Source organism: Dicentrarchus labrax, unplaced genomic scaffold (genome assembly GCF_905237075.1).
Source record: "Dicentrarchus labrax unplaced genomic scaffold, dlabrax2021, whole genome shotgun sequence".
Lineage (NCBI taxonomy): Eukaryota > Metazoa > Chordata > Actinopteri > Moronidae > Dicentrarchus > Dicentrarchus labrax.
The window spans coordinates 8,595,736-8,610,696 of record NW_026136710.1 but is presented as its reverse complement, the minus strand read 5'-3'; the positions used below and the strand labels follow the sequence as shown (position 1 = coordinate 8,610,696).

At 37.6% G+C, this 14,961-nt stretch overlaps 1 protein-coding gene across 2 annotated transcripts in view; it reads right to left on the bottom strand.

The window, feature by feature from the left end:
* Positions 1 to 8,391: 8,391 nt before the first annotated feature.
* Positions 8,392 to 14,961, bottom strand: part of ccbe1 (collagen and calcium binding EGF domains 1) — a 38,407-nt gene continuing 31,837 nt past the window's right edge. For both annotated transcript variants that reach the window (XM_051412718.1, XM_051412717.1), the window contains exons 9-11: positions 14,442 to 14,477; positions 11,272 to 11,307; positions 8,392 to 10,827 (exon numbers count right to left, since the gene is read on the bottom strand). In XM_051412718.1, the coding sequence (XP_051268678.1) occupies positions 10,552 to 10,827; positions 11,272 to 11,307; positions 14,442 to 14,477 (348 nt within the window). In that variant the 3' untranslated portion in view covers positions 8,392 to 10,551. The remainder of the gene's footprint in view (positions 10,828 to 11,271; positions 11,308 to 14,441; positions 14,478 to 14,961) is intronic.

Here is a 14,961-nt window from a genome sequence, read left to right as displayed (position 1 = left end):
ATGCTATTGAATAACATATTAACTATGAATAATTCATTTAATCATTTGATACTTTGGTGGTCATTGTTTCCATAAAATGAACTGATTGAACTTTGGAGAATCTAACTGATCTAACGATGTGTAGCATGTCCATATTGACATAGGTTTAAACATATTTGTTTCTCGGTCAACTCGGTTGGCTTTAAGAATTGAGACCTGCGTTTTTTTTGTCAAAATGTGCAGCCACACCAGGCTAATAAAGAGGACCCGCTTCTAATTAGGACCCTGCTTTCAATTGAAGTTTTGGTACTCTTAATGTATGCCCTACATTTGTTGCCCATCCAGCAAAGGATAAACACCCTGTGTTATAAACAGTGGGATCTAAGACTACTTTAATTTACTTATTTACCAGGGACAATACACATTAATCAACATAGTGGTTTACTCTTTAGTGTAAATGTGCCAGAGATAGCTAATAAGCACATTTTCATCTGTAGTCCCTGAGCAGGTTATAACAAATTAGTTCCCAATGTCATCAGTACAGTGCTTCAACAAGTACTACAACAACAATACAATATAAAATAATACATAAGTACTACACAAAAGTGACAGAGATGTATAAAAACAGTGAGATTATGTAAAGGCAGTGCAAGAGATGATGTGGTAAGATGACTAATGGCTGCAGGTTTGGTTTGCCTTCAGCTATGTCTTAAGTTTATGATTAAAAGTTAGGTAATTAGTGCACTCTCTTAGTTCAGTGGGTAGACTATTCCAGTAGTGGGTGGCTCTAACTGAGAACACTGCTTGCCCAAACATGCCACGTTTTGTTATTATACAACACAGTCCGCTCTGGTAGCTGCCCTCAGTGGGGGAGGGGCAAGCCCATGTGAGACCTTAAAGATGAGGCAAGCATCTGCCCAAAAAAACGGCCAGTAGTATTTGCACATTGACACTTCTTGACTTCTTAACTTCTTCTGCTTAACTTCAGGGAGTGAGGATCATTATGAACTTAACATTAGCCACAAAAGAGGTGCAAGAGTATGTAATCAATACAGGCCCACAGACTATTATAGGGTGAAACAACCACTAAATATACATTTTGATATTTTTTATTCCATCCACTCATGACAACTTGTCTTCCTAGGACAGATAATTCAGCTCCCAGAACACTACTGAATGATGTGCATCAGAAGGGTTTTAGAAGTGAGTATGACCAATGCTGACTGGAAAATAAGTATACCTGTGTATACCCTGCACTACACCACTGGACAGACCGTATGCCACTTATATATCTAGCTATGTATATGCAACTCACCAACAAGCAATTCAAAGCAATCAATTTAACAAATAAAATGTCAGAAAATTGGGAAAAATGCTCTAATTAAGCATAATTTCCCAAAGCCCATGGTGACTGGTTTTATCTGACCAACAAATATTCGATTTACAATCATATAAACTAAAGAAAAGCATCAAATTCTGCAAAACGACAAGCTGGAACTGGGGAATTTGGGGCATTTTTTATTATGAAAATATTAAATCAATAAAACGAGGCAGTGGAAACACTACCACTTATGTCCATTGAAGTTGGAGGTTACAGGTGCAAGCACATTGCACAAAACGTGGCAGATTGGGGGTCAATAGGGGAGCAACGGCAATTTATTTTCCCTTGAGACCCCCTTTTTTTTTTTTTAGAAACAATGTAAATACAATCAGTCATTGTACAGTAATTTCTTGTTCTTATAGCTACATGCTATATGTTTCAGGTGTTTTGGCTTTTAATCAACCAACTGATATTTATTAATGAGGAATTGCAGCACAGTAGAAGATATGTTTGGGCTAATTTAGAAGCAGTTCCAGCATTACACAGTATACATGCACATACATTTGTCCATATATGGCAGGCAGAGTTCTTTAAGAAAACAAATTTAAGGAATTCTTATTAAATGTTTGCTTATGTTATGCGTCTATGCTAACACCTGTATTTCTTACACTGGGTCAAATAAATAAAAGTTTTATCCATAAAGTATTACCACATTCTGCACAGATTGCGCCTAGAAAGTTTATGGGAAACTTTATTATTAGATCTACAAATGAGCTGAAATAGCATCAAAGACTCTCAATGCAACAAGCCAAAAAAAATATCAGGTTTGTCAAAAACCACATGGAGGTTTTCGTTCTTTCAGCTGCTGTATTACCTGTGTTGTTTGGGGCCGGCTCATAAGCCTGCATGAGGTCAATGAAAGGTTAGGTGACATAGCCGTGCTGGCCGCAGGAGCTTTCACTGCAGTCTGAAAGCCTCAGTGGGAGACGAGAGATGACACAATTATGTGCCACTCGCTTTCTATTTACTCCCACCAGCTTCTTCCTATTGCTTCTGGAGGTGCAGCATCACTTACTGTGAGGGTCTGTGATTACGGGTTCAGGAACGAACCCCAAAACAAAACAGGCTATTGTAGTGACACTAATCTGGGGATTCTGACTATTCTGGCAAATGATCAGCTAATAGCAAGGAATGATCTGCATGGGGTTACAGTGATGCAGGTTTTATGCTTTAGTAATTTCTTTAACATATCAGCATAAATGTACTTTCTGGTTACCTTTTGCTTTTCACTAAGTTTCTTAACAGAATGTTTTTTTATATATATGTTTGCCAATTTATATATTTGTTTATAATCTAGCTATGATCTATCTGTCTCGGATAGCTTAGTCTACTCTCTCTTTATCAAAAACATTGAGTTATTTTTCATTATATTTTCAGACTAAATGGTTAAATAGGATAATAAAAGGCAATGAAAGCATATAATCTAAATAGACATTTCTTCTGTTGTTGTCGCTAGATGATGAACAAAACGCACAGGATGGAGGAGCATCAGAATTATTCTCATGGTGTAACACAGAACTTACATCATTTTCACAAATGTGTTGCCTTTCATGAGTGAGAATCTAATGAATAGGCTAAAGGCTGAATAGGCTCACAAAAAAGTCACAAACACTTTCATTATATTTTCTTGTACCAGAATGACAGGATGATTCTGCACCAATATGAATAACTATGGCTAAATATTTCCCCCTGTAAATCCATTCTATGACGGAAATGGGCACTTGCTGCTTCCTGTCAAACTAGTTAAATGTTGAGATTTATATAATACAGTTAGGCACACTGTAAATGTACAGACATATCTCTATCAGATGATAGAGATATGTCTCTATTTAGGGTGTGCAGCTGAAAAGTGACACATTAGAAAAAGTCTTGAAAATTAAAATAAGGATCGTGCATGAGCAAGTAGATAAAGAAAAAGCCTTCAAACACACCTTTTAAAAACCTCCACCAAACCATCAACAACATCAGAAAGCACACTTGAAATTCTAAGTGGAGTACATTAAATTACAAATGAGATGCTAACTCTTGTGTAACATTTAAAACTCTGAACTCTATGAAATCTAACAAGTTTGCAGTGGGTTTAGAGAGCAGAGAAAATAGAGGCCTCTGTCCTTTTGTCTGAGGAAGTCCTCATTAGAGAGTTAAACCACAGTCTTTGTTAGGAAATGTAGTATTTAAATAACAATAGCAATGCTAATGGATCCATTTAGGGATGGACAATGGGAACCTGTAAGATGTTAATGGGTCACTGAGACTGTGAATAGCCTATCACATGAGTCAGCACAAATATTTGGCCAGGGAATTATACGATGCTGTTGTAAATGTATCTAGGAAGTGACATCAAGTTGATCGGCAGCCTAGACTATTGATGTTTAAATAATACTGTATTTGAATGACTGCTTGGATATATTGGGTCCGCATTTGATCAGTCTATTCCCATCCTGAATGTAGTTATTTTTAATTGATTAATTTCTTTCAAAGTTTTGACCACAATGAGCCTCATATCTTAACGTTTTCTACCTCACCTTTATGTATTGTAGGCCATCATTTGGACTAGCCATTATCTAGAGGTCTAACTGGACTAATCAGATAAAACAAATAGCAGTTGTGTTGTGCATGGGGCTACTTGTTCCTGGAGGATCTAAAGATGTTTGTATTACCCATGTCACATTAGGAGGAAAGGGAGAGTGCCTTGTCACCTCCTGGTGTGACACCATGGCTTAGTTAAATGAGGCCTGTTGCTTCATGGTGTTTATTCATACCTGAAAAGCACAAAGCAATCCATTAACACAGGGACAAAATGTCTACTGAGATGACAGCATGCTAAGGAAATGTCCTGCGGTTGAACCCACTGTGCTCTTAAGTTTACCACCACCATGCAAATCCCTAACTGGCCCTAGAGGACCACGAGAGGAGTGTGATTTTTACGTTTGAATTAACATCTGAGTGAGCTTGATTTTTATTTCTGCAACGTCACATGTGATTGAAGTGCATCCAGCAGGAGACGCACAAACCCCATTAATCATTTGATTCATGATACAAACAATAATCCACAAAGATTTAATGATTACTCCACATCAGAGCTGTATAGACAGGCTTTGCTGATGTATTATTTGTTGGCTCAATTCTGCACCACATAGGCCACATACTCACCCTCAACGACGCAGAAGGACTAAACCTTTATTTCAGATTGATTCAACACAGTCCAGTGTGGTCCAGGGAAGAGAGGGCACTTATTGTCCACTAAGGACTTTGCCACATTCATTTGAAGAGCAGCCCTCTCTCATTATTAACAGACACACTAAACGATGGGCCCCAAACAATGCAGAACAGATCCCTTTATGCGCACAAGTGCTCAACGTTTCGGCAACCACGGTGTGCCCTCCACCACTCCCTCTTCTTTTCAGATACCTGCACATAAGTGAAAGATGTGGAGGACACAAAAGATATTCTCAACTTTCCTTTTCTCCCCATTCTGTGAAACAGGCCCATTTTAAAGCTTTTATTTGTGCAAAGCCTCTCATTAACTCCGCTCATGCTGCCTCCCTCGGCTTGCCATTGCTTAAGTACTGGGTGTTGTAAAAAAGCTACCAATTAGTCCCTCATCAGCTCCAATTAGAGGAGACAAAGCCTGAGTAAAGATAACTCAATGAGAGGGAGAGGTGGTAGGGTGAGGGCTGTCTACGTGTGTTTTTTTGTGTGCGTAGGTGCGTGTGTGCGCTTGTGTTTGTGTACATGTGTGTAGCCCGGGGCCGGCACAACATAGTTTGTAATAATTGAAGAACTTGTGGCCATTCAGTCTGACCCACTACAGCACAGGTCCATTCACTCTCCAGGCTCCTCAGCAGACCCTTTTCTCAGGGCCAAGTGTTGTTGTGCTGGGAAGACAGGCCCCCCAGGAGTCCCAGAAAGAGAGCCATTCAATCCTCTCTACCTGTTTGCAGCATATAAAGCACTTAAGGCCAGGCCGATCTCTCATTATTGTCTCCTTCACTCTCAATACTTCCTTAAACTTAGGCCCCAACAAGAGCAAGCCCTTTTATAATAGAGGGAAATAGGGGATGTATGTTAAGGGGGTACCTTTCGCCTCATTAGAATTGAATTGGCACTGTCTTGTAATTACGTTGGAGGGCAACAATGTGTTTTTTTCATCATAATCTTCAATGAATGGGGGGTTTTTGGGGCAGTTAATTTGCTGCCCACACTAATGCATTAATTAATGAATTGGGTAACACTAATTTTCTCTATGCTGCGTCTCTCTGTTTGTTTCCTCCATCGTTTTCCAACAGTTCTGGGCAGCCGCTACTAATAAAATTACCTCATTAAGGACTTTATTGCAGCACAGTAACTCACTCATTCATTTGCTATTAAACATTTTCTTTGAAAGGGGGCTGGGTGTGTGAAGGTTCCCATTCAGGGTTGCATCTTTTTGTGGGTAGTTCTAAATAATGAGCTGGCCAAGCAGGGAGATATAATTAGGAACAAGGGGGCACTTCAGCAAATATTTGAAATCTTTTAAGGCTTGCCCGTGTATGATGGTGATTAATTACTTCCAGAAGGGATTTTAGAGAAATCTATTGCCAGGTTTTTTCTTTTCTTTTCCTGGACGAGATGACCCCAGCTTGTTAAAGAGATGTGCACAGGACTTTAATTTCGGCCCCTCTTTAATCAAATGCAAATTACATAACTGTTCTATGAAAAAAGGCTCATTGTGAAACAAATACACAATATGTAAACAGTGATGTAGTGTTTAATGAAGATGACATTTGGCTGTTTTGAAGGAACCTTTGGCATGTGCTGAAAAACGGAACAAATCTGTTTTTGTTTATGTTGAAATACAACTTTTGTTTTCGACAATTATGATGACTGAATTATTGGTTTTAGCACACAGCAAACACCATGGATGTTGTTTGATTGTAATGTTGCAAAACCAGCATTATTATTAATTACATAGACAGGCAAGTGTATTAAATGTGTATTTTACAGTTCTGGGGGCTGACAACCATGTGGTCAAACATCTTTGAGAGGAAATAGGTTAAATATTATAATGTGAATATCCATAATTTCAGTTATTAAGTCAGAAAAAAAAACAAGAAAACACACATTACCACGCCGAGTGAACATCTCCACAAAGCTTTATTCATAGTTGTGTTTTGATTATCTTCATGAGCTTCTGTGTGAACAACACTGCAAAGTTGAATGAGGTCACTGAACACTGTGTGCTGTGCATCATTCACAGGGATGTAATCGCACAGTAATACTGTATATGACTGGCAAATGACTGCCACCTAGTGGACTTAGTGGGGTACTGAATGAGTATCAGGGCATAGTGTACTGTGGGAGTATTCAGATCCTTAACTGAAGTAAAAGTAGCAATACACCACTCTTAAAAAATACTCAATTTCAAGTAAGTGTATTCAAAATGCAAGTAAAACCAGAGTGATAATCAACAGTAAAAAAAAAATCCTCAACCCAAAACCGCTAAAAAATAAAAAAAGGAGAAAAACGGCCTAACTCCACAATACAAGACTACATAGTTCGCAGTCTTTTATAATGTATTCAACAACTATTCAATGATATGTATACTGTGTTTGGAGAGAGATCACTGATTTTCCTTCACACAGACTTTAAAGTATTAAAAGTAAAAGTATTTATTATGCGAAAGGCCCCTTTAAGAGGGTTTCTTCTTATATTTATGTGTGACAAAAGGGGGTGACAACACTCCATTTATCACCATACGGCTTACTGATTATACCACCAACAAGTACTGTTAAATATAGTTATTCTTTATTGTTTCAGTTTCTTCCTTTATATGACATACCCACCGTGTGCTCCAGAAACAAGAGGAGGTGCCCAACCACTTCCTGTATTCATTCTCTGATGACCCTATTAGTGATGTTGCTAGATCAATAATGGGGTTGAGGTAAATGATGTTAATAAGTTATTTATGTTGTTTGCAATGTTTCCATATGTTGTGAATGTATATGTTATATGGTAATAAATGTAAAAGGTTTCTACTTGGAAATGAGAAAGAATATGTAACTTTATCACTTTCCTGTTGTTAAGGCAGGTATTATATTTACCTGCATGAATGGTATAGCTGAAATTGACTCCCACTGATAAGAGCATTTAAACAATTGCTTTTTATCTGTAAGGGGGACAAGATGTCAGTGTGTAGATGTGTGCACCTGAGGTTAGGTTGGACATCTTTGTGTAATTGGGTGCACAATATTTTAATGGTAATGTGAATAAAGCCATTAAATAAATATAGTGGAGTAAAAGTATAAGGCAGTAGCAAATCATACTACTAATTAAAGCACCTCAAAACTATACTCAAGAACTTACAGCAAAAATGAGCAATTTATCAGGTAAAAACAATGACAACAATAAAATGTAAGTTTTCTTAGCTGGAATCTTAGCTGGAAGCCGGTCAGTTGTCCCAGGTGGCTGTGAGCTTTTGGTTCCTTATTTTACATCAGTAAAGTTTTCAGTTGACCATCCTTGTTATGATACAGAGGTCCCATTAACACGATGCTGGAAAATACTATTACAGTGGTAAAATCTAGATTGTCTTTACATCTCTACACACACCTCTCCAGCTTAAAGAGATGTGCATGTAAGTTTTTTTATAAAGTTTTAACACAGTTTGCTTAGCTCTGTGTTAGAAAGTGGGAATTTCATTTCAAGTATAAGAATGGTTGGGATGCATTCCCTTTTTGACTTTTTAAGATCTGTCATGAAGACAAAACAGCATATTTTACACCGACAGACCCACAATCTGTTTTCTTTTGAATGTAGAATGAAACAAACCAGACTCCATTCTTAAACAATGGAGTTATAAAAAACAGAAGTACATAGACACAAGAATCAATAATAACAATTATAGAGTTTTAGAAGTTGAAATGACGTGTAAAATAAAAGTTCTCATATACTAATCTGACACATGTAATAAACCACTTTACGGTAAGCATCTGGAAAGCAAGTCACATGAAAGCCTTTGATTTGCTGATAAAAGAGACTGAAGCTTGACAGAGTGTTTAGAATTTTATTGCATGGTCTTGTTTTTCATAAAAATAAATATTACACCATCTTGTTTTGGTCAAGCTCCCGAGATTATATCTGCAGTTTCCCTTCATCCGAATAAAAGGACAGAGAAAGATAAAAATGTGAGTTATGAGCAAAAAGGACGAGGGTGAACAAAAAGGGGGTGAAACAACAACGTTTATGACTTCAGAAAAGTCCAAAAACCAGCTGGAAGCACAATGCCAAAACCTCATTCTCACTTCAGAGGCCAAGCATGTTCAGTTTCTTCCAGCTATGACTTCATAGGACTTCACAGCCTTCAGGATTTTAGTTAAAAGCGGGTAAACCAGAGTGACATTACTATGTATTGGTGTCATACTTTTAAAAATTTTCCAGAGATGATTTAAATGTTAAACATGCTTTTTAAAGCACATTTTAAAGTATATTAACTATTAAGTTATATAAGTAATTTATGTGTTAAATTATAGTTGCTTTATCGTGACAAACAACTATAATTTAATGCTTTACTTTTATAATATTTAACATTTAAAACATTTAATAAATGGTTTATAACAGTGGTTCTCAACTTGGGGTCTGGGGCCTCCTGGGGGGCCTTGGGGGGGTCCTCATAAAAACTGGGAATATACAAAATATACTTAATATACTAAAACAGAGCTGTTGTATTATAAAATATATCTTTATAGGAGAATAAATAGCTAAATACATGTACATCCATACACTTACAATTTCCTCATATCTGCTTACAACTACATTGTACAGTGTTTTCAGTCATTTTAAAATGTTTCTATAGGGGGGACTTAAAGTGTTACCATTTTATTGACCGGTTTTAATGTGACTCAAAATTTTTCTTGTGCTTATATTGGACGTTGTCCTTCTACACTGTGTAATAGTAACATTGTCATTAGGCTTTCTTGTTTTCTGCCGAGAAGAAATATCAGACTGATTAAGCATATTCTAATGAGTTAGAGATTCATTAATCAGCCATTTATTTCTCAGTATTATGGTTTAGCTGAGATGGAAACAGATGATCCGCTGTGGCGAAACAAAGGAAAAAAGTTGCTGAGTAAAGAACTTGATAATGTAAAGTGACCCTGCATTTTGTAAATGTCTTTGTCTCCCTCTGGTGGAGAACTATCAGTCAACTATTGTCCATGAACTTAAAATGAAGTTAGATGTCTTCATTTAGACACACAACAGACTTCACAATTACTGGGCAGCATCATCACTTTGTCCACCCATTAAAGCTCCGAACTGACAATTTTCCGCTGCTCAGGACTTAACTGAGCATATGAAATATCCTAATAATCCTTTTCCATCATCCTGCTTTACAACTGACAACTGCACTGTTCATTTTCATATTGTCACTCCAGATGCTAAACATGAATACCATTATCTGCCTGATAAAATTAGGTTGACACTCACATTAGTCAGGTCTCTGTATTGGCTTGTGTGTTTTACACATTTTTTGACACTTCACAGACCATATAATTGACTAACTGAAAATATATTCAGCATACTAATTGATAATAAATTGCAAATGTTAGTTGCAGCTTTATAAATTACTGCTGTTTATCGATGGGTGTGACAACAGCAGTGATTATGAATTAGAAAAAAATTAATGTGAGGCAGCAATGCAAAGTATTCCTTTCCATCTTCTTCTGTTATTACTTTGCTGCCATAGCAACTGGAAATTACAGTAAGATGTCACACAGATGAGGACTTGGTCACAGTGCAAATTCTTAATGCCTCAATCCAACATTTGTGGTGTGTTAATCCCCCTTGTGAATTTATGAATGATAATGTCAATTGATTCATCACTAAGGTATTGGGTGTCTCACTTTATTGTACACTATTGTGTGAAATTGAATAAAACACTGTCTTAAAGTAATGAGGTAAAAACTGCTTTCATGAGAGACTTGTTTAATGTGCTGTGAAAGAACCATATGTTTCTGAAAATATCAAATAAAAAAAAACATGCATTTGCACAGTCTACTCATTTTGTTAAAAAATATTCAGTCTCATATATCTTACAAAAATAAACATCTGTGATGAAAAAGCATACAGTACATTCTGTTTAAACAGTTAAATAAAAGAAACAAACCACTTCAATATTTACTCCTGACATTAAGTATTTAAACCTGCCCTCTTTAAATATTCCAGTCAAAGTCTGTTCTCTCTTGCACTGGTTTTCTCTTCCTGTTCCTCTTGGACCCTCCGCCTGTTCGAGGTAGAGATTCCTTGTAGTCCTCACCTGAGCCTGTGTCCAGAGTGTCCTGGTTGTCCCTCCAGCTGTCAGGGACCGCAGGAAACTCCTCCCCTGGAGAGTGCATCGGCCGACCGTACACCTTGCTCTGCAGGTCAGCGATGTCGTTACGGATGTCGGCCATCAGCAGTAGCAGGAAATCAAAGGATCCTGGTGGACCCTGGGGGTCAAGTCCAACAAAAACAAACGATTCAAAAAATATTTATTTGTTGATTTAGAAATTATTAGTGGACACATAATTGAAGTTATTCTCCTGCTGCATTTAATGGAAGATTCCATTTCTTGTTATTCAGAAGCCACAGAGGAGATTATTTCAACAAAAGCCCAGCTGATCAATGGACTGTCTATGACTGGCCACTGGCTGGTGAGCTTTTTCTCAAGATTTGTAAACGTTAGCATCAACAGTGTTTATCTAAAGGGATAATGCTTACTCTGTACTGGATGCTATTTACTTTGAGCTTGACAGTATCATCAACTGTGTCGTTTAATGTCCAGTGTGCACAGTGGTCTGTTTTTCTGCTATGCTTTAGTTTAACTGTATTGTTCAGTATAATGGTAACAAGTTACAATAGTGTGGCATCAATATAGAAGTCCAGAATCTTACTGGTGGTCCGACAGGCCCAGGAGCTCCTCTATCGCCCTGGGGAAACAAAACAAATATTTAGCTTAGATGAATTACAGTAGGGAGAAAAAGCACGAGAAGAATTCCTATTATTCTATTTTGGGAACTTTCTTAAAGAGCAAGAGGAAGAGAGAGAAAACTGATCTCTCAAATGCCTAATTGATAAAAAAAGAAAGCATATTATTTTATGTTTAAAATCAAATTCAATTTTGTACTATTTCCATGGCCAGTTAAAGTAAAAGTAAAAGTTGACATTTTGGGAAATATTTGTATTCACTTTCTTGCCCAGAGTCAGAGGAGAGGGTCTCTTTCATATCTGTGTGTTAAGTATGGCACTGCAGCTGGCAGGTGATCGTCTGAGCTTAGCATCAAGACCAGAATCAGGGGGAAACACACCTAACCTTCATCTCTAAAGCTCACCAATGAACACATTGTACCTATTTTATTCCATCCATGCACCAAACTGAAAATGTAAAAACACAAGTGATGGTTTAACAGGGAGTTAAGTGCTGTGATGACATAACTAATAGTTCTAGGATGCAACTCTGTAACTTACGTTGTCATTACAATTTTATTTTTTTGTACGGTTTAAACAAACAACATGTTGATTAGTGAGCTTTAGTGGCTGATAGGCATATTTTTGAACTTTGGAAAGAGCCAGTCTTTATGTTAAGCTAAGCTAATTGAATCTCTGCTCTAACTCAATCCAGTAGTTAAAGCAGAGACATGAGAGCGGTATCGATCTTTTAATCTAACTTTTGGCAAGAAAGAAAATAAATGTATTTCCCAAAATGAAGAACTATTCCTGAAACTGTGTCCTGTGTATGTTAATATAAAAACTAAACATACTGTATATGTCACCTGACTGAAGACTCATGGCAGCGTGTTGACCTACGGTAGCAACCACACACATTGACCTGACTACTGTGGTTGTTAGCAGGCTCAGGGTCACACTGGGGCTGTGAGTGTTTTGGCAGATGGTTTGGATTTGTTACTCAGAGAGACAGATTACCATCACCCTCCAATCTATCCACACAAACATCCTGGCTGTACTGAAAGAATACCAAGGTACTACGTCAATAAAGAAGATGCACCTAAGTTATTCCATACGTGATCCACCAGCAAAAGCAAACAGCCTTACGGGTATAACAAGATCCAAGAGCCAGTACAAGACCGGAATCTCTTCAGATTTTATACCTCCTACATTTCTTAGTCAGTGTGGCTCATCATTCTTTAATCAATATTGAGTAAAATCACAATAATCCTGAAAAAAACCTGTATTTCTGTAAATAACTAGCAACAGGTTGCACATTTCATCCCTTACGATGGAGTGTTTTTATGATCTCAATTTTAGTTTAGTTATACCGTCAAAAACAGATTCCTGTCTAATTACAATTACTTTTAAGTTTGATAAAGTCTCCAAATGAGCCATAAATCAGCTTCCCGAACTACCTCCACTGGCTGCTCATCCTGCTGTATCACAACTTCAACTTGCCATTGCAAGCCTTGGCACTGAGCAGGGGAACCATACCACTCTCTCCGCACAAGCAACGGCTCCAAAGCACTGCAGAAGTCTGAAGGCCAAAACAACATCTGCACACAGCAAAATGCCATCGTATTTTTCTGACCTCAGCTGCTCTTCCATTTTCTTTTTGTGACTATTACAAAATGAGAGTGAGCAAATCTGGTTTAATAGAAAAAAATGTGAAAAATGCAAACACAAATCTCACTGTAACCCGGGTGAAGGCATTGTGCCTCCTAAATCTGAGGCTTAACCATCTGCCGGAGCCTCTTCTTTAACACGTTGCCCTAGGCTCCTCTGGGAGGCAAAGCAGAGAAAAACATTCCAGTTAGCCTTTTGAGAGATGGTTACTACCTCCCGTCAGCCAATCCAAAGGCACTTTTCACAAAATCCATGTGATATTCCAGACAACCGCAACAGCCCGGAGGTATCCAGAGTCTTCACACTGGTGGTCAGGAAGAAGCTACTGTGTTGCCACTTGAAAAGACTAGCTGTTGGCCTCAGCTCCCTTCTGACTAAGTTTGAAGGAGAAACTTGTTTGCATTTGAGAGAAATCATCCTTAGCAGAGGTTTTATTACTCCAAACAAACAGAGATCCTCTGGTAGAAAAACAAACACAGGAGTACTTTCAGTGCAAGACTCATTCCACCAAGATGCACCACAGAACGTCACAGGAAGTCATTCCTGCCTGTGGCCATCAAACTCTTCAGTGTCAGACACTCAGAGTCATTGTCATTAAACTGCAATACTTTATTCTGTCACTAATACTGCTTTTTTTAAGGATTCAGCTCTCATTGTCAGTACTCATTAATATTTATTCATTACACTTGTCACTTACACTGTCTTTCATATACTGTAGCATACATACATTTCCATCTTCTATATATTGTATTATAATGTACATACTTCAGATTATCTCTATATTATTGTTAGATATTGTAATACAATACATATTTTTAACTGCCTTCTTCTTAATCTTATTTCTATTTCTTTAATGTCTTGTGAGTGTCTTGAGTAACTGTAACAAATCTAATTTCCCCTGGGGATCAATAAAGTATTTCTGAAGTCTAATTAAGCAATTACACAATTATTTTTACATACATGGTGACTCAGATACCAAAAACAATCCTCTGCTTGTGTTCATATTGAGAAAATATTCTACCAAATCATCACTCTTTAGTCTGAGTCCAATAATGATTCCCAACAAAAGCTTTAAAATTGTGCAAATTGCTTTTTGCCACATCAATTTTCTTCTCCCAACTTGTACCAACTTGCAGTAAATAAAAACTCCAGCTAAGGATTTGTGAGAATCCTGGCACCTGCCTTGTGGTTTCACCCTGTATTAATCTGGTGAAGTTGAAAAACTATTTAGCTATTGAGAAATATCTTTTGAGAGACATGGTGTTGGCAGATAAGCCAACTCTGATATCTTTCCTTTGATAGAGGCCATGTTCAGGGAGCCAAGAGTCAAACTCTGCTGCCAACATGAATGACTCCTGTGCCGTAGGGGCAATGAGGTGGACCTTTGTTCTACAATGTGCAATTGAAAAAAAGTCTCTGCCTTTTATAAAGAAGTTGTGTTTAAAAAATGAATACACAGATTAGGTGACAAAACAGCATCTGACCTCACCTTTAAGCCGTCTTTTCCTGGAGCTCCTGGAGGCCCCTGTTAGATGACAGAAATAACTGAATTTCAAATCTGTTTCAATTATTTTTACAGATGTATTTGAGTTTCTGTTAACACTGCAAAAACGTACACCTCAGCTGGAAACTGTAAAGTCCATAACTGTGAATTTAAAAGTGAGTGTGTTTCTCTGCGTTGCACCCAAACAAAAATGTGTTAATGTTCAATTCACTGTTTTCACAGAAAACTTCTTTACTCTAAATCCTTTTAAATTCAAAACTGACATCTCCATCATGCTCCACCAACAACGATTATCAAAGATTAACTTTGTGCCTGCCTCCAGTCCATTTCTGAGTGACTTCAGCTCGATGGTAGAGAGTGCTTTGATCTCTTTCCTGGGATAATCATCATTAAAGAAGTCTGAAGACATTGTATAGGGAGTAGGGCCAATATTCAGATCTGTATCAAGCCTGTGAGTCACACACTATACCACATTCATCATCTGTGAGTCCCTGACTTGCAGTCA